At 40.6% G+C, this 21109-nt stretch overlaps 2 protein-coding genes across 16 annotated transcripts in view; both read right to left on the bottom strand.

Moving 5' to 3' along the window:
* The window catches only part of MAGI1 (membrane associated guanylate kinase, WW and PDZ domain containing 1), a 641903-nt gene that overhangs the window by 377022 nt on the left and 243772 nt on the right, over nucleotides 1-21109 (bottom strand). The window lies entirely within an intron of this gene.
* On the bottom strand, nucleotides 17674-19140 carry LOC140610031 (dnaJ homolog subfamily A member 1). Its single transcript, XM_072785510.1, has one exon. It carries the CDS (start codon nucleotides 19022-19024, stop codon nucleotides 17831-17833), a length of 1194 nt encoding a protein of 397 aa, XP_072641611.1. The 5' UTR covers nucleotides 19025-19140; the 3' UTR covers nucleotides 17674-17830.

Raw genomic sequence — 21109 nt, 5'->3', positions numbered from 1 at the left:
GTGACAAGGATGGCATAAACAGACATAAGAACATCAGGAAAAGCCACCATATACTGAAGGGGAATGAGTGCCTGAGAACTACAGGGGAGCAGCTTTTCTCACAAACAAACATACACACATACACACACACACACACGCATGCACGCATACACATACACACACACACACTCTCTCTCTCTCTCTCTCTCTCTCTCTCAGTGGAGTCAAGAGGCCTAAACTGTCCAGGCTCATTGGAATTTGCAGCAGCCCAGACACACTGCCAATGAGAAAAAAACAAGAGAAAGCACTAATAGGAAGCATGCTTACGTGAATTATCGGAGTCATCCCAGAAAACCTAACTTGGTGTTGTGTTAAACAAAGAGGCCAGCAGACTGAGGTGCCCATAAAGCCTTCAGCTCCATAAGCTACCTAAAACCTAAGTCTGCAATGCCTCAAGGTTCAGAAACTGAAACCAAGGGACAACCAATCACACACAGCCCACCAGGCTTTCCTCAACAAGACAAGTGCTTAAGTTACAGCCAATCAAACAACTTCCTTGTTTTGCTCCTGTCCCTTCTTTGGAAAAGCATCTCCTATAGCTCCCAATGGAGTGTTCATAAGCACATCCAGATTGGCTATGACCAAATCAAATCGATTTTTGTTCAAATAAACTCTTAAAAAATTGTAATGTGCTTCAGTTTATCCTTTAACATAAGTATGATCACTACCCCCATTTTATTTCTGAAATAACTAACAATTACAAAAGTAATCTTTTTTTTTCTTTTAAAGATTTTATTTATTTGTTCATGAGAGACACAGAGAGAGAGGGGCAGAGACACTGGCAGAGGGAGAGGGAGAAGCAGGCTCCATGCAGGGAGCCCGACGTGGGACTCGATCCTGGGTCTCCAGGATCAGGCCCTGGGCTGAAGGCAGCGCCAAACTGCTGAGCCACCCGGGCTGCCCACAAAAGTAATCTATACCAAGTTACAGAGCTCAAAAATGGCAGAGCCTGGAATGGAACCCAGGCAGTTGGATTCCCAAGCCTATTCTTACCACCACTACACAAAGGTGACTTCCTGGGAGCAATATTCAGGAGGAAGGAGGAAAAGGAAATCTGCAATTCTAGGAGAAGCAGGGAGGACCCAGCACTAGAGAACCCCCATCCCAACAGCACAGGCATAAGAACCGCCCCCATGAACCTGGGCAATCTTTGAATAGACAACGTCTAACAGAATGTATTAGTTTGCCCTTCATACTACTTACAACCACACATCTTTCTCATATTCTCTTTTGAATTGAATATTTCCCTGAGAGAATCTTCTTCCCCTCCCTAATGCCATTCACTGTTCACTTGAAATCTAGCACAAAATAGCTACTGCTATAATACAGTAACTTTTTACTAATTATTTTAAAGCCTAAAAGCAAAACCCAAATTCCCTATGTATCATTAAGAAACAGAACCTTGATCACCACCACAAAGACTGAGCCAAGCAAGTATGCCAGGATCTAATGTAAAAACAACGGCACATGAAAAATTCATTCCTATTCCCATTCAAGTGACAGTTGCAAGAGGGGGAAAAAAAGAGCTAATTAGTGACAAAATGAAAAAATTAAGTATTTAAAACATCTCTCAAAGACTTATTAATATTCAGGGTAGATGAAAACACATTCACCCCATTTTATGCTCACTCACTGGTTCTGGTTCTCAGATTTTTACCCTCATCATCATTTTTCAAGAGCAAGAACGTAATTTCACAAGCTCCCCAAACAGCATTTTGTTAGATGTATTTCACAATGTACTTGTTGATAACGGTGAGTTTATCATTCTATCAGCACCACTATAAAAGGCAGGGCTTTAAGAAAAACAGTTTTGTATAAAGTGGTTGTTCCCCCTCAAAGATAGTATGAATTCCAGGCAGGTGGAAGGAAACAAAATGTTGAAGAAGCTCCATTAGGTTGTAAATTCTTTATTCCCATTATTTGAAACCAAATGTGCCTAGTTACAGATAAACACATGGCAAATTACCAGTCAACCAATTTGGAAGCTCAACTTGGAGTACGGATCAGTTGACTACTATTTTCCAAGATAATTATCCATTTAAAAGGCGGTGGTGGGGGGCCATTTAAACACCTATTACACCTCCAAGACACAGGGTATTCACATTATCTCAAATTTTTTCACCCATTTTCCCCTCCCCTCCCCTCCCCTCCCCCTCCTCTTTCTAGCAACCTATTGTATATACTGTTTCTAAGAGTACAGTTTTTAAATTTCACATATAAGCATGATCATACAGGATTTGTCTTTCTCTATTTCACATGGCATCACACCCTCAAAGCCCACCCATGTTGTCAAAAATGGCAGGATTTTCTTGTGTTTATGGCTGAGTAGTATTCCATGGTGTGTGTGTGTGTGTGTGTGTGTGTGTGTGTGTGTGTATCACATTTCTTTATCATTTCATCCATCCATGATGAACACTTAGGTTGCTTCCATGTCTTGGCTATTGTAAATGCTGCTGCATGAGCACGGCAGTGAATAAGTCTTTTCGAGACAATGGCTTCATTCTTGTTGGACAAATACCCAGACACAAAAGTCAGACTGCTGGATCATACAGCAGTTCTATTTTTAGTTTCTTGGAAGATTTCCACAGTATTTTCCACAGTAGCTTCATCAATTTACACATTAACTCAATTAATGTTGTAACAATTCACCCAAGGAGGTAGTTATGCCCTTTCGACAATTAAAGAAAAAGAGCTTTGAAAAGTTAATTAAAAAAAAAAAAAAAAAGTTAATTTGACTGGGTTCATGGTCATTTCTGCCCAGGTCCAGCCTTACTCTTTGCCCTATACCTGTGGTCTCTGATATTAGCATATTTGCACAAACAGGTGTTTATCCTAAATTTCAAAACTACGATTTTGTGTTGTCATGCAGGAGGCAGAAAATGAGTGTGGGCGGTATTAGAATTTTGTTCTTCCATATAGTCTGTGATAGGATCCAGCATGAGGTGACAGAAATTTACATACAGGCATATAAAATGAATGTCTTCTAAGAAAATGTAAATGAGACCCAAAGATACAACTATATATATTTATGGCCTTCGGGAAGGTTAATGTAATGCTTTAATATTTTCTCATGTGAATAATGAAATTAACTTCCCACAATCAAGTTAGTCTAAAAAAATTAAGGCAACAGCTATTCTGCAAAGTTACCATAATTATTAAAATAAAATCTCATTAACCCTCTGCCAACTTATTTCAGACAGGACCAATTCGAGAAAACCATTACCCCAGAGGCAACTTCATGCATTATTATGCTATAATACAAGTAATGAATAATCTGAACCTGGATAATTCAAAATCTGTCATTTCTGATGTCTTACATGTTAAATTCGTATAGTGTTACCATTATCACTTTTCCACCTGTGATTAAGCTCTGCCCTTAACTCTTTAAACTACTTTCAGATTTCACAATGAGAGACTCCAAAGATATTTTAAACCTAGGAACATCTACGCAATATTCATGTGGTTAAAAAACATTAACATGGGCAGTACAGGGGATGCTCGTGGAGTTCTTCCTCTGTCCTTCCAACTGAGTTTCCTCTCTACCCCCACCTGCTGAAAAGGAAAATGACAATCTGTAGTCTTTCTCCATTGGATACTGGAGGGAAAGAAGGAGTTAGAATGGAGGCTGCATTCCACTGGGGGAACGTGATCCATGGGGAAGAAATGGTGCAGGCTTTTGTGCAGCACAGCTCAGGAACTGAAAGGGCAGGACATGATGGTATGAATGACAGCAAGGTTGTCAAGCGTTGTGGAGTAAATAGAAGCCAGAAGATTTCAGTAAGAGTAGTCACGGAGGTGGTGATTTGGGACCACCTACAGTATCTCATAAAAATACACGTAGAGGTCAAAATTCTTGGTGGGAGCGTGGAGCTGCTGGTTGGTTCAGTTGGTAGAACGGGAGGCTCTTCATCTCAGGGGTGTGGGTTTGAGCCTCACGTTTTGTGCAGAGATTACTCAAAAATAAAATCTTAAAAAAATTATTGTTGGGACCATGCTTCTTTAAATGCAATGCTACTTAAAGACTGGACAGCAAGAGCATGGCCTTATAAATATTACATGTCTGTCCCAACCTCCGGCACCTGCTGTCAACCCTTTCATAAGTATCTATGTTCATCCTGAGATATGTCCTTTGCCCACTCTACATGTTCTGAGGTAAATTATGGTGGCTACTCTCTCTCTGTAAACTACATTTCTGAAAAATTATGGTCATATTCCCAAATGACACATTCTGAGGTCACTGGTAGATATTCTTATCTTCAACACAGAATACTCGGAGAACAGCAGTAAAATGAAAGCTATGCACAGTGCCTACACTTCAATCTTAACTAAAAATAATATACACAAACATAATCATCATACAAATCAGAGACAGAACTCTATTATCAACCCTTGATGGAAAATAGAATTTATTTGATAATAAGGAACTTACATCTGAATCTGCACACAGAAGGCCAAATTTGAAGGCATTTCAGTTTTAAGAAAAAAACAAACAAACCCTCTAAAACCATAATGAATAATGAAATAATTCTATTTCAGGCGCTTAAAGAGATACACTTCAGAATCTCATAATGTATCATAGCTTTGGGTGGTTACCTTTATGAATGCAAAGTTTTAAAAAATCACTTAAAACCCCTTCTCCAATTATGTAGCTTTCCATTTGCTATTTTTTAGCAGTAACTTGGAGAGAAAAACCTATTTGATTGTGTCTCTTTTAATCTCCACTAAGCTTGAGCTCACAACAAGCCCTGATTTATAACCGCTCTGAAGCTGGGGGTTGGGGGGATGGAGAAAGATTACAGAAAAGAGACCTTCTGAAACATAAAAGTAAAGAGACTCCACTACATCCACATAAACCTGTTGATTTTTTTTAATGTAGTGTAAATTATATTTCTATAAATAAAACTCTACCCTCCTAGTGACTGAACCATCTTCTCATTATACAGGACCAACTCACTACTTCAGTTTTAGGTTTCTCTGCCACCTGATCCATAATGAACTCCAGAATGAATTATTTCAGAAATTATAAGGGCGGGGTGGGGGGGACGGGACGGACTCATTTCTAGTCCCTCTAGTTTAGAAACTGTGATTTTCATCTCTGAAACAGAAAGCAAAATACACTTGACTTTTAACTAAATGAATCACCTAATTTCCTTTGAACAAAAGAGATAGGCATTCTGTTCCAGGGAGATACTTCAGAGCAGTTCTTCTCTTGCCAGAAACTTCTCTCGGGAAGAGCTGGCTTGAGAGGCCTGTTGTGTGATGTCTCAGCACCCTGCACACGCAGAGCTGGAAGGCACTTGAACCCCTAGAGCCTGGATAAGTGGGTTCTAACCAAAAAAAGGACACTTGCTGACTTCAAGAGTGCACGGACTCTCGAGAAGATCAATCTTCCCATCCTAGTTGACTCTCTTAGGCAAATAAGGACCATGTAAAATGGAATTGTTGAACCAATCACCTTCCATGTTAAGACAACATTGCAGAGGGGCACCTGGGTGGCTCAGATGGTTAAGCATCTGCCTTTGGCTCAGGTCCTGATCTCAGGGTCCTGGAATAGAACCCTAAGTCAGGTTCCCTGCTCAGTGGGGATTCGTCTTCTCTCTCTCCCTCTGCTTCCGCCCCTCCCATTAGTGCTCTTTCTCTCTCTTAAATAAAATCAAAGAAAGAAAGAAAGAAAGAAGAAAGAAAGAAAGAAAGAAAGAAAGAAAGAAAGAAAGAAAGAAAGAAAGAAAGAAAGAAAGAAAGAAAGAGAGAGGAGGGGGAGGGGAGGGGAGGGAGCAGAATAAGACTTATAAATAAAACAAAGGGATGGGGGAAAAAGGTTATTTATCCTTTCCAAAGATGCTTCTTCCTATTGGTTTTCTTATATTCCAAACTTTCCAAACATGAGACAGCCAGTCTATCTTACTTCATTTTTCTTCCGATCACATGAAGCTCATTCCCAAGAAAGGCACTCTTGAAATGCATGGGGGTGGGGGGTGGACAAAAGAAAACAATCTCCTCTGTCTTCAGTGAGCCAGATTTTGCAAACTATCCACATGGGTCCATGATCACATTTTATCCAGTCGGTGGTATATGTCTTTTTATTTATTTATTTTTTTCTTGATATATGTCTTTTTAAATGATTTAGTTACCAACATATAATCCCAGAACAATGCTTCTCAACAGGGTGGTATTGCTCCCCAAAGGACATGTGGCAAGGTCTGGAGACATTTTTTGCTGTCACAACTTGGGGGATGCTGCTGGCATCTAATGGATAGAGGTCAAGGATATTGCTAAACATTCTACAATGCACAAACCCACCATGACAACAAGTCCCTGGCCTTTATGTCCACAGGGTCCAGGTTGAGAAACACTACACTAGAGAAATCAATGACCATATTTGTGCTGCCATTACTCACTGAGAGCAACGTTTCTCAAAAGGGTAAACTTTCCTGTGTCTCTGCCTCTGTGTGTGTGTGTGTCTCTCATGAATAAATAAATTAAATCTTTTTAAAAAAAATTCTTCAATGACTCCAACATACCCTGACAAGAAGTCTGAAAAATAGGCAAATATTTACTTAATACCTCCATTTAAAAAATAATACACTCAGTGAATAGATACACATGTGAATGTAAGAATTCACACTTTATGTTTTTTTAAGAATTTTATTTATTTGACAGAGAGAGAGAGAGAGAGAGAGAGAGAACAAGCAGAGGGAGAGGCAGAGGGAGAAGCAGACTGCCTGCTAAGCAAGAAACCCAATGCAATGCAGGGGCTCGGGGACTTGACCCCAGGACCATGATCTGAGCCGAAGGCAGATGCTTAAATGACTGAACCACTGAGGCACCTCCATAAATCCATTTTAAGTCTATCTAATATTGGCAAGTGTTCTTATATGTTACCTTGTATCTTATATACAGAAACCTTACTGCAGCCCCCCAAAAGAACATCATGCCCACCATGGAGAAAGGAAGCTGAGCATGAAGGAAGTAAAGCCATTTGTCTGGATTCTCCCAGCACATACCCAGGAAAACAGAGCTCAGTCTCTTCTCTAACCTTGCTGTCCTTCCTCCTACTACAATGATGTTCCCTTCCAGGATGGTTTTATAAATACCAAACTGAGCTGTTAAGACTGTAACCACCAATGTCAAACATTCACAGATGTTACTTAGCCTGTGCAAGCCTCAGTTTCCTTACCTGAAAAATGGGGATGTATTGAGAGGAATACATGAGATAAGGCTCCTCTGGTCCATACTTAGTACCAGAGGAACTCTCAAGAACAAGCAGCTGCTGTGGTTATTCTTACTGTGAGCCCCCAAGCCAGTATGTGTAATAATAGCAGAATCATATTTGAACAAGCAACCAAAATGTTGAGAAAGCTCAGCCAACACAAGAAAAAAATTTTAAGAGTTTATTAATTTGAGAGGTGAGGGAGAGAGAACTAGCAGGGGAGGGACAGTGGGAGAGAGAATCCCAAGCAGACTCCCTGCTGAGCCCAGAACCTGACTCAAGGCTCAATCTCATGACCCTGAGATCATGACTTGAGCCAAAATCAAGAGTGGGGAGATGAACCCACTGAGACACCCAGGCACCCCCAACATAAGAAGTATTTATTAAAAAATACTATCCAAGCAAGCAGAAGAACACAGGGAGTAGGAAAGCTGCTCTCAGGTGATAATGGGTACACTGTCAAATAGAAGTCTTTGGCATTCATTGGTATTTCCTTTTCTGCCATTAAAGACACAAAGCCATGGGGCAAAGTTATGGCTAACATATTTGTGGAGATCTCTAGTCCAGAAAAACTAAGTCCAAATCCCCTTACTTAAAGGAAGAGCAAGTAGGTGAAACAGGCTCAAAATGGAGGTCATTTTGATGTGAGTGCCATGGCACTGAAAAAAAACCTCCGGTCCTAGAAACAGACAGCCTGGATTCAGATCTTGCCTCACCCATTTACTAGCTCTGACCAGTAGAACATTACGTAACACTGCTAACCTTGCACTTCTTTGGTAAACATGGATATTACCAGAGTACCTCCTTTCATAGCACTGTTTAGAAATTCAAGTGATATAGGACCCTGGGTGGCTCAGTGGTTGAGGGTCTGCCTTTGGCTCAGGGCGTGATCCTGGTGTCCTGGGATCGGGTTCTGTGTCAGGCTCCCTCTGGGGAGCTTCTCCCTCTGTCTATGTCTCTGCATCTCTCTGTGTGTCTCTCATGAATAAATAAATAAAATATTAAAAACAAAAAGAAATTAAAGTGATATAATACATGCCAAACTCTTAAAAGAGGGTCCCATGTACTGAATACATAGACTAATGCCCATCATCATGACTCTTGTTGTTGCGGTTATCAACACCAGCAGCAACATCTGTAATGCCCAGCTCTATACTTTGCTCACAGAAGGCTCACAATAAATGTCTGATTAACAATTGCAAACTTTTGGGATCCCTGGGTGGTGCAGTGGTTTGGCGCCTGCCTTTGGCCCAGGGCGTGATCCTGGAGACCCGGGATCGAATCCCACATCGGGCTCCCGGTGCATGGAGCCTGCTTCTCCCTCTGCCTGTGTCTCTGCCTCTCTCTCTCTCTCTCTCTCTCTCTCTGTGTGTGACTATCATAAATAAATAAAGAAAAAAAATAATTAAAAAAAAAAACAATTGCAAACTTTTAAGAATTGTTTACTGTCTACCAGACAACGCTCTATCAGCTAGTTGCTATTATTGCCCTCTACTTTAAAGAAGGAAGAAACTGGACACCAGAGAGGTTAAGAAACTTGCCCAAGGTCACACAGCTAGCAAGTAGCAGAGCTGAGATAGGAGCCCAGGATTGAGCCTCAGAGCTTGCATCCTTAGCTACCATACAACACGGCTTTTTAACCCTGGAAAAGTAAAAGTGGGATTGAGAAATTTCTTGAAATCAGGGATCCCAGTCACTGAAAAAGATATTTAAGGATGAAAGGATGGAGTGTTTCCACATGATAGATGCAGCAAAATAACATAGGAGACTTGAAACCCTCAACTCATCCAGACTCTTATGGGGCAAGTCCAATTTCCAGAGTGTCCCTGAGATGTAGAAGGGAAAAGATGGTATGTTTTGGCAGGGGGAACAGCTTTCAGGTATTACAACTCCATAGCCATACAACTTCACTGTCTGATCACAAACTAAATTCAGAGACGTGATTATTTGATACAAAATCGTAGGGGTGCCTGGGTGGCTCAGCGGTTGAGCATCTGCCTTTGGCTCAGGTCATGAACCCGGGATCAGGAATCGAGTCCCGCATCAGGCTTCCCACGGGGAGCCTGCTTCTCCCTCTGCAGGTGCCTCTGCCTCCTCTCTCTCTGTGTCTCTCTTGAATAAATAAATAAAATCTTTTTTAAAAAAATCATAACAGGAGACTCTTATACAGCTAGAGAAGGTAAATGGAGTCAAGTTAAGAACACTGCTCAACATTTTTATGAAGACTAAATCATATTTCTAATAGGCCTAGGAGTAGTCTTGTCCTAAGGACTCTACAGAACTAGAGCAAAATATCCAGTCCCAACCTCGTTAAGCCATTTCCTATAGTAATTACATGAGGTTTCATTTCTAACCACTCAAAACGCTTTTATGTTTGTCTCTTTTCTAGTGGCAAAGGCAGAGAGGTTAAGAGGAGAGAGCCATTTTGTTTCAAACAAGCCACAAAGCGAATACGGAATGCCACAAAAGAAGTCTTTATTCTGTCAGCCAGCCTGCTCCTCATTAACCAGCCGAGAATGAGCCTGGAATGCACAATTTCGTGGTAATCACAGAAAACAGATGCCCATGATGGCTGCAGGTAAAAACCAATTGTTTCTGCCTCTCAGTACCACTTGGTAGGAATGTGATCTGTCTCAACTGCACTCATTCCTTCCAGGGTTGCTGGTCTTCCAAGTGTTTGTGAAAATAAGTCAGGTGGTGGTGGGAGGAGGGCCTGGGGGGAGGGGGGCTGGCGGGTGGGACCAGTGCTACGGGAAATGAAAAATGATCTTGACATGATAAAGAGCTGCATTTTCCATCTTGTTCTAAATGGGCCTAGACAGACAACAGGAAGGCTATTTAACCCTTCAGGGTCCACACCTCAATAGAGCAGACTGGCAGGTGAACCCAGAAGGTTTTAGGAGGTCACCAGGACAGTGGTGGTGGAGGGGGGGGGTGGATGTCCCCTTTTCCTTTACAGAAACTATCCTTTATCCAGTGCTCCTATAATACCCAGAACGTTTGCATTTCAAAAGGTACAAACCACTTCAAATACCCAGGTCCTTTCAGGCAGGCAGTTCAGGAAGGATCACAGCTCAAATGGTTCCCCTTTTTCTCTCTGCAACAAAAGCCACACCTGTCCTGAGAGGGGGTTTCCATTGGCAGCTCCTTGACCTTCCACTTCTCTCTTCTCCAAATCAGAAATTCTGGACAGCGGTTGCAGACCTCTGATGATGGAAAAAGGACACATGCGGCGGAGTGGACTCTGGGGCACCTATTCATTCCCCAAAAACTGGCCTCTCCGAGCAATCTCATTATGGCACAGCAGATGGACAAGTAAGGTAGAGAGAGAGGGAGGGGGAAATAACACAGGAAGCAAAAATGCACAGCTCTCAGAAGGACACCATTATTTTACTTTATAATAATCCCAAGAAAAGAGTGCACCACTCATTGCTCATTTATTCCTTCACTGGAGAATCCGGAACAGGGCTCTGGGGAAACAAGAATGTTATCAGTCCCTCTTTCCTGCATTTAGAAAAAGAGATAGAGCAGCATTCTCTGTATGGTATTAATGTATGTATCACTCTACCACCTCCATAATGTGGTCTAAATGCAGGTATAAATGTACATACAAGAGATTCATTGCGGCACAATTTGGAATGGGAAAATGGAAACAACATCTATTCCCCAAAGTAGGCGTGGTTCGATAAATGATGCAAGAGCCATACAATGGAATATACGCAGTCCTTTCAAAGAAAAATGCAGAGCTAAGCGAGGTGATGGTGACAATATTTGTACCGTACTCACTGCTCATTAGTCACTTGTCATGTATTAGTTCATTTGAGCATCATAACAACCCCAGAAAACTGGTGAGCAAAGAAACAGAGTTACCTGCCCAATCACACAGTTATGAAGTGCAATAGCTGGGGTTCCAATCCAGGCCTGCCTGGCTTCCAACTCTATGCTCCTAAGCATTATTCCACAGTAATGGTAAAAACAAACAAACAAACAAACCAAAAAACAGCACAGTTTCCTTGTTGGGCATGTATGCATATTCCATGTTATATTTTATTTTATTTTAAGATTTTATTTATTCAGGAGAGACAGAGACAGAGAGAGAGAGGCAAAGACAGAGGCAGAGGGAAAAGCGGGCTCTGTGCAGGGATCCCCTTGTGGGACTCGATCCTGGGATCACGGATCACACCCTGAGCCAAAGGCAGACACTCAACCACTGAGCCACCCAGGCGTCCCTCCATGTTATATTTTAAAACAGGTATTTCTTAAGAAAAAAAAATCTCCTGATTATTAACAATGGTTATAATTGGGTATTAATAAGATCTTCCTCTTCTTTTTTATAAGGAGCATGAAATAGTTATATATGCTTAGCAGAATTTCTAGCTCCCTCCCCCTAAAAAATGTCAGAGATGTCCAAATGGTACTGAATTTTCAAGAGAGTCTCAGGTAAACATTTAATGCAAGCCAGTATAATACTACTTATTAGTGTAATTCATTCTCTCTCTGCTTCTTCCCCACCACCTTTCTCCCTCCCCTCACTAATCAAAAAGGAAAGGAAAATCTGAATGTCTAGCTTTGACCTTGCAATGGTTGCCGATGTTCTATTTTACTAAATTTGCTGTATTTCCAAAACAACGAACACTTTAAAAGAAGAGAGGAAATGTCAGTTTTATTTAACTTGGTTCTTCACTTTTTACTCTAAGTTCAATTTGCCCTAAAGTTTTGAAGAAGGCCTAACAACAGACACCTTTTAGAAAGATCACTTAACTTGATAGAGTTGCTTAGAGGAAAAATGTATCAAAAGCCCTACATTTTGCAGACAGCAGACATCTACTATAATCAGCTGAAAGAAAGAAAGAAAGAAAGAAAGAAAGAAAGAAAGAAAGAAAGAAAGAAAGAAAGAAAGAAAGAAAGAAAAAGAGCATCATCTTTAGGATATAGTGAGGAAAAAGTGTCATTGAATATAACTTTTGAAAGGAATTTAGAAATTAATTTGTTTCTGGGGTAAGCATACATGTGCACACACAGCTTCTGTATATGCCTTGGCCTGCTGATTTCTTCTTGACAGCTAAAAACAGTACTTCTTGATTTGTCTATTTTCACGTCCTTTTTATTTGCCTCACAAAGTGACATGGCAACAGACTCTGTACTATTTCCTTAGAGTTTCACCAGTGAGCCAAGAATATGGCAGAAAAACGGGCACTTATTCTTCAAAAGCATTATAGGTACTAAATTAAGTCAACCAAACAGTGAGGTGGATTTCATAAAAGGTACACAATGTACACATTCTATTGTAGAGGTCAACAGATAGCCCCCAATGTGGTGTCCTTAGTCCAACATACTAAGCAACTAACAACCGACTTGCCTGTTCCTTTTAAAAAGTATAATATATGAGAACAATTCCTGTAAAATGAATCTCTTTGGGTGCCTATATCCCATTTATAGTTCTGGTGTTAGAGAATGGACTAATACTAAGTGTAAAGACTATCCAACCAATAACAGGATTGCAAATTAGGTGGCCCTGATTTTTATTTAGCATAGTGCCACATATGGCTCTATCTCAACAATTGGTGGTAGTGATGGTGGTGGTGGTGGTGGTGGTGGTGGTGGTGGTGGTGGTGGTGGTGGTGAAACTATAGACTTAGTAATATTTGAGTGCTTATTAAGCACAAAAAATAGATTGCAGTAGTTTGTATTCGAACTATGGCCCATTAGTGCTCTTAACCTTAGAAAGTGTATATTACTAACTCTTATTTTGTATAATAAAGAAAAACTTAATTTTAAGATATTTAGGGTGTCTACCCAAAGTCATTCAGCTGGAAAGTTGCAAGAGTCGGGATTCAAGCCCAAGACAGCTTAATACCAAATCCATTAAGCTATTGTGTTTGTCCATCCCCAAAAAGTTGTCTGGAAAAGTTTTGAGATGGTCTTTAGAAATATCCAACTAGAGGCTACATAGCCTTTTGGTATTAATTGTGTAGAGAATTTAATCACTGGCTGGGGAATGCCAGTGATTCCTTCCCTATGAAATCAATTCAGGTTTTCCATATGCAAGTCAATGGACAATCCTCAACATGGGTGGACATTCAGATTTTCTGTCCTGCTCTACTGCACTTCTAAGCAGGGCAATGATCCTTCCTGTACAATAATCACATTTCTGCAAAACCTGCCTAAATGGTTAATATGTGCATGACCCTGATCATATAACCAAAATATTTGCTCCCCTTAACTAAATAATTTAATTTGACCATTTCAACCCTCAGTCCCATCTGTGGCTTTCTTCTTGCTACTTTATTAAATTGAGATGAATAGGCAGGGCTGAACTATGCCTAACATTTTCCTGCTTGTTTAATTAACAGCTATGGATATTTGCATTTGCCTTCCTAACATATTTAGTACTAATTAAACTCACAGATTCAGCACAGCTTTTTCTACAAGGCATAGCACAAGTTAACAAATTAATCCTCAGAACACTTCCTTTGGGTACTAGGGGATACCTGCTCCAACTCAGGTTGTGCTCTTAATGACCTTTGGTTGCATTTAATGTAGTATATTCTCTAGAAGAAGGGAGTAGGAGTCCTGCTCTGCTGGCCAATAGTTAGAATACATTCAAACTACTGCAATCCATTTTGGGTGTCCAATTTTAAGAGGAACATAAAATGAATTGTGTCCAAATGTGATACGAATGACAGAGATTTGAAACCAGATTAAAAGGAAGTCTACAGTTGCTTCAAGCACCACACACACACACATATACACACATACACATACTCAAACAGTGTTCCTTAAATTAGCTCAAGATGGGAGTTTAATGGGATACACCAAAAGAAAAAGGTATGGGGGGAGGGGGTCTCATAGTCAAATAGTTGGAATTGATATGTTACATTTACCTTCCTCTTACAGTTTTTTTTTTTTTTTAAAGATCTTATTTATTTATCTGAGAGGGAGAGAGACTGACAGTGAGCACATGAGTGGGGGAGGGAGAAGCCAACTCCCCGGTGAGGAGGGAGCCTGACATGGGGCTTGATCCAAGGACCCTGGGATCATGACCTGAGCCAAAGGTAGACGCTTAACCCACTGAGCCACCCAGGTGCCTCCCTCTTGGAGTTTAAACAGATATTCACATTCTAATAAGTATGTTTAGGGAATAGATGCTCAAGTTTCTTCACAGGGTCTAAACATCAATGATCTATCATTTTCACCATGGTTGGCAACCAATCACCAGCAAGAGCTTTAGAGACAGAAGAAAATAACAAACTGGAGATCTCTTGGTAAAATAGAGAATATGGGGAATATGGCCTGCTGATATTAAAAAAAAGAAAAGAAAAATCTTCATCATGGCCATTACACTGGTGGAGTAACACAAAACACACTAGCCTGAGGGTAAAGATGCTTGGGCTCTAGTCCAACCTGGTTGGTAACAGACCACCATCTTGGGTAAGTCAGATCCTCCACTTCTATGAGTATTTGGTCTAGATTATCCAGCCAGAATGGCAGAATGATGGTGTGTAAAATCACCAGCACACATATTCTGTTTGGCCAGCATGCACTCCAGATCCCCACAGCTTGTTACCTCCAGCTTACCAAATAATCACCTATTCACAAACTTAGCATTCCTGTCTGACCCATGTGTGATCCCTAAGTCATAGAATATTTCTTCCAGATCCAAAAATAATCATGCTTTCTCTTTCTGAGTCACCCACAGTTTGGGTTATTTTTTAATACTTTCCTCAAACTATTTTGAAGATCCTTGTTATCCTAAATTGGAGAGTATTTTTACAGCATTAGAAAGCACAAAGCCATCCACTTCCTCCACCAAGGAAAGTACCCCCCAGAATGAAGCTCTGACAACAGAACACCAAGCATCCTCTTCCTACTGGAAATCCTTTAGACAAACTGCAGAAAAAAAGTATTTAAGGATGCTGGTTTCACAGTATCAAACCCAAGAACTGGTAAAACAAAGGTCACTTGCTCAATCAGGTTTTTTAATCTTTTTGGTTTTGGGTTGGTTTTGGTTTGTTTGTTTGTTTGTTTTTGCTTTACTATAGCATGTACACACACACACACACACACACACACACACACAGCTACTGGGGGAAAAAAACCATTGAAATCAAACAGCATAAAGTTAGAATATTTCCTGAAAAACTAATCACTCCTGCAGGGTTCACATAATAAAGCCAGCTGTGGGACAGAATGCCTTTACTCATACCTATTAAATAAATGACAAAGACGAAATGCAGCAAAAAAACGGAGGCCCATTTTTTTTCCAGTTAAGGTAGAGCACACAGAAGTGTGGGTTTGAACCTTCTTAGAGTTTAATTTTTAACATCTCTGCTTTAGACAACTCTACAGTGGCATTACTTAAAAGAAATCATTATCTTTTGGAAAATGTGAGAAACATGTTTTAAAAAGATAAAAACTGTGCCACACAGAGAATAATACTTTCCCCTTTCAACTCCAGGGACAAGGCGAATTTTCCAGTGCCATCTTACTGTAGCCTACTGGGATCCTGAAAAAGCAGATCTATCCAAAATCAGTGCTAAGAACTCCTTGAAACTTAAAACCAGCACATAACCTCTTGGTGACTTAAATCGATGTATTTCAGTTTTAAAGCCAACGGCTCCTTAACAAGAAGCAGTGCCTTGAAATTAAATTTGCAAAACGCAAACTCAATATTTGCTTTTTTCATTGAAGAAAAGAAATAGGAAAACACTCTTTAAAAGTTGTGAATCTGGGGGCGCCTGGCTGGCTTAGCTGGTAGAGCATGGCATTCTTGATCTTGGTGTTGTGAGTTCAAGCCTCACGTTGAGTGGAGAGCTCTCTTAAAAATAAAATGTTGACACACACACAACATAAATAGATAAAATGAAATAAATTATTTAAAAAACAAAGTTGTCCATCTTTTATTCTGATGACAAAAGGTCAAATAATTACTTATGTGTACCTAATCCTAAACATGTATATATAGAGATGACTTTGTTTCCTTTTGATCTTTTTACAAAAATGGGTTCACCCTGGAGATGCCCTTGGTTTAGCTGCTCAAAGTGCATCAGCATCACATGGAGCTTATTAAAAATACACAATCTCAGGCCCCACCCCAGGAACAAGTTTCATTTTAAGGATATTTGGGGCAGGAGTGCGGGGTTGTAAAAAAATGAAAGTCAGAGAAGCCCTAGGCGGTAAAATGGTTAATAAAACACCAATCCCTATTCTTCAGTCAGAAGGTCCAGATCCAGAGTGGGTAATACACATCTCTGGACAACAACAAAAATATGCAGGTGCCTTGTTTTAAACTTGTAAAATGTCTATATAACAATGTCTTAAAAAACGGTGTGCTCTGCTTTATTGAGAGCACATCCACAGACAATAACATGTCTTATTTACCTCTGAACTGCTGTGAAAAGAGAAGCACAATAAAAAAAAAAAAAAAAAAAAAAAAAAACCTAGTGCCAAATCACAGTAAGCAATTATTTGATTTTACTATCCATCTCATTTAATCTTGGTGCAATAAATTCCATACCCCTAAAAAAATAAAATAAATAAATTCCATACCCCTGTTTGACCTGTGAGGAAACAGAAGCATAGTGAGGTTAAAAGCCCTCTTTCAGGGCGGTGCAGGATGGTGGGGAACAGCTTGGCCATGTTGCATTACTTGTCCAATAAAGTGCCTCAAACATCTCCAATGAGATGGCCTTTCCTGTCACAAACTCTAATGAAAGTCACTGTATCCAACAGGGACCTTGGGCAACGATGTTCATGTCCAAAATTCGCCATCAAAGTCTCAACTTGCAGATTTATGTGCCACTTGGGAGACTGCCACCCTGGGCCCTTGACACTATTATAGCTTTCATGCACCCTATTATTGAGAATGTAAGGAAGGTGAGGGAAGCTGAAGAAAATACATCACTGGGCAAACTGCTCCCTCTCTCTTCCACAAGCTTGTTCTAATCTCCTGCCTGCAGAAATACAACCCCCAGGACAAGACCTCTGAAGCCATCACCATTTTCTGGAGATTGTATAGTTGCTGCCAGTTCCCAAGAAGAGTGCCTCTGAGAAAACTAGAATTGGGATTCCCAGTCCCTATAAGGAATGTGCTCAAGCACTATTAGTGTGGGTAAAATGCTAACATGCATTCATCTCTGCCCTTTTCGTTACCCTGGGACAGTACCTGGTGAATTTAATCTCCGATCCATCTTGCCGGGTGTAAAAAAGAAATAGAACTGAGAGAAAGCCCGCTGGTCAGCCCTTGTTCTGATCCTGCCCAGTAGCCCCAGACAGGGCAAGTCACAGCCTATGCCTCAGGTTACTCTTATGTAAAAGACATAGATTCCTCAATTATTTCTCAAAGTGGGGTACACTTCACACAGAGGGTCAGGGGAAGGGGTAAGAGAGATGCTTTTTTTTTTTTTTTTTTTTTTTTTTTGAGCTTTTATATTTGAGTTTATTCTTCATTTAACTTTTAAAACACTACTATAGTTGAATATTAAAACAAAAACAATAGCAAGTAGTGAGCTATGATTATAGTCCTTCACTCATCCACTACTGCATATAAAATGCCAGCAGCAGTGTTATTCACCGGCCCCATTAAGAAGTCTGACACTGAACACCACCCCTAGGATGATGTTCATCATCCTCATATGCTTCCCCATTGTAATGGCGCCGTCTCTCCTGATTGGGATCAAAGTCCACAAGTTCTACCTGGTCCATTTCATCAGTCTCTTCTACTTCCTTCCTCTCAGGTAGGAGTTTTTCCAGCAAAGAAAGTTTATCAGGAGAGAGAAAGCCATTCTCGGGGAAGTTTACCTTAAATTCGATGATTAGGCGACCCTTCTCATATGGTCTACGATAAATTGGCATGCCTTCATTTAGCACACACTTGATATCCCCATGCTTGACAATCTGACCTGGATGAGAGGTGATGACGATGGTTCGGTTGTCAAGAGTAGATATTGGCTTTTGAAAGCCACACAGGGCTTCAACCAGCTGTATATCCATACACATGAAAAGATCTTCTCCTCGTCGAGTAAAAACAGCATGGTCCTTCTGATCTAAAACAATGATAATATCTCCTGGTTCCAGTCCTGGTTCTTGGTCTCCCTCACCATGGAATGTTATCTTCTGGCCATCTTTCATGCCTTTGTCAATATGCACCTCTAGAATCTTCTTCTCTCGAACGATCTTCCTTCCGTTGCAGCTTTTACATCTATCTTTAGGACTGATCCGTTCCCCATGGCCCTGGCACTCCATGCACACAGATTGAATTTGCTGAACCATTCCAGGTCCTATCTGATGAATTCTTATTTGCATTCCAGTACCTCGGCAATTGGGACAACATTCGACTGCTCCTTTCTTACCACCTCGGCCTTCACATTTATCGCAAATCACATTCTTTTGCAGAGCTAGTTTTCTTGTTGCGCCATTATAGAGATCTTCTAAGGTTACTGAGAGCTGATGTACAACATTTTTACCTCTCCGTTCTCTCTGCATCCTGCCTCCTCCTCCAAAAAACATATCAAAGATGTCCATGGGGGAGCCAAAACCACCACCAGCTCCACCTTCTTTAATTGCCTGTTCTCCTCCTTTGTCATATAATTCCCTTTTCTTTGCATCAGAGAGCACTTCATAAGCTTGAGAAATCTGTTTAAACTTCTCTCCTTCATTTGGATTCTTATCAGGGTGGTACTTCAAGGCCAGTTTTCTGTAAGCCTTTTTCAATTCCTCCTGGGTGGCATTGGGTTTGACCCCCAAAACATCATAGTAAGTGGTTTCTTTCACCATTTTCTACAGCCGGTGAGAGGGCCGAAGCCGGTGTGGGGGAGCGGGAAGGGGCGCGTTGCTGGGCGCAGCTCGGGCAGCCGCCGCTCCTCCGCGTCTCACCGAGCGTTCTGGAAAGTTCCCAAGAGAGATGCTTTTGATAGGTAATGAGCATCAGGAAAAACACTGGTGGTTTGTATATAGGTCTGTTTTCTTTTTTTAATAAACTGTTTACTTTTTAAGAAAGTCAACTGAAGGAATACTATTCAGCAAATATCAGCTCGTGATATATAAATAGGGGAAAAGAAACACTAAAGGTGGTCCTCAAACTTCTCAGGTGGCAGAGCACCTGGAGATGAGCATTTTATTCAAAGAACATGGAGAAATATGGAGATATTCCATTACATCCTAAATAGGAAGAAAATCTGGTAACTAATATAAAATCAGAACTATCAGATTCCATATCTGCAATTAGGAAAAAATAGCGGCTACCAAAAAAAGGTAGACCAGCCTTTTTCAAATGTGGTAAATGATTTACTATTAGCTCATAATGTTTCTTTTTCTGCTGTAAGTAAGTAAGCTAGAGTAAACACCAAAATGTTAAGGCACATTGATAAAAGGGAAAGCTTAATGGATGTGATTATTTTTTACATTGTTTTATACTAGTTCAGCCCAAGTCATGAATCCCCAAGGCTGGCTGGAATGTGCCATGAGAAAACCAGGAACCAGATGGCATCTGAAGTCCATTTTATGATTCTCTATCATGTAAGATCTTAATTTATGGTTGTGAATATCTAGAAAGAATCTAACTCAAAAAAAAAAAAAATCTAACTCACTGGGCCTGACTCCTTCCCTGCAGGGATCAATTTTTTCTTTCCTTACCAAAATAGGCTCTATGATTCTATGCTCAAAGGTCTACCCATTACTACTGACAGACTGAGGAAGCTTATTCCCTCTTCATCTCCTCCGCCCAGACTTCCTGAGACTCTGGCAGAAGTGTCCATCTCAAAATCCTGCCATTCCTGCCACTAATCAACCATGAGATAAGCAGAGTACCCAACTGTGCCAACTGAGGTTTATTCAGAGAATGATAAGGATGCTGGTAGGGAGGGGTACCTCCTTCCTCATGATCTTCGGGTATGAGAATTAAACCAGGAGCTGTCACCTGGAGAACACTTTCCTGGGATTAAAACAAACAGAGAGGGGGCAACTGGGTGGCTCAGTGGTTGAGCTGCTGCCTTCTGTTGAGGGCTTGATCCCAGGTTCCTGGGATTAAGTTCCACATCAGGGTCCCCGCAGGGAGCCTGCTTCTCCCTCTCCCTATGTCTCTGCCTCTCTCTCTGTGTCTCTCATGAATGAATAAATAAAATCTTTAAAAATAAAATAATAATAAATAATACAATAATAATAAAAATTAAATAAAACAAACAGGGAAAGTACACAGGAACAGAGACAAGATTACTGATGAGTCCTGAGTAAAACCTTCCAAACCAGGAAGCTAGCAAACCTCAGAGAAACCAGGGGTGGTATTTGGAAATCAGTCTGTATGGGACAAGACATGTTTTCTGGGACCTGATTTTATGACCCACTTCCTGATTAATGAACAGGATGGTAGGGATTTCTTATCTTGCAGGATGACAGAAAAGATGAACAAAAAGCAGTAAACAATGTGAGAATTTAGGAAGAGGAAACAATGTGCGATGGTAGGAATTGGAAGGTCATGAGATATGCAGAACCTGGTTAAGATCCAAACTGTTTGGATACCAACCATTGCCTCCTTTACTCATACCATACCATTGCCTCCTTCACTCAAAAAACAAACAAACAAAAAAACCCTATTGGATCTTTTAAGACTTAGTTTCCTCATGCGTTAAAAGGGAAAAGTCTACCTGCCTGGCAGGGCTAGTGTAAGAAATAAATGAAATCATATGTAGGAAGTTTTCAGAAAAGTTTCTGGCACAGAGTAGTTCTCCATAAATGTTAGCTGTTATTACTTTACTCCCATAAAATGTAAAGTTGAAGAGAAAATATGAACTCTCAAGTTCTCACCGACCCTGAATCACTAGGACCACGGAACAACATATTAAAACAACAGCCAACCCCTCGAAG

This window comes from Canis lupus, chromosome 19 (assembly GCF_048164855.1).
Source record: "Canis lupus baileyi chromosome 19, mCanLup2.hap1, whole genome shotgun sequence".
In the NCBI taxonomy this organism is placed as follows: Eukaryota; Metazoa; Chordata; class Mammalia; order Carnivora; family Canidae; genus Canis; species Canis lupus.
This window is presented reverse-complemented; position numbering and strand designations above follow the sequence as displayed.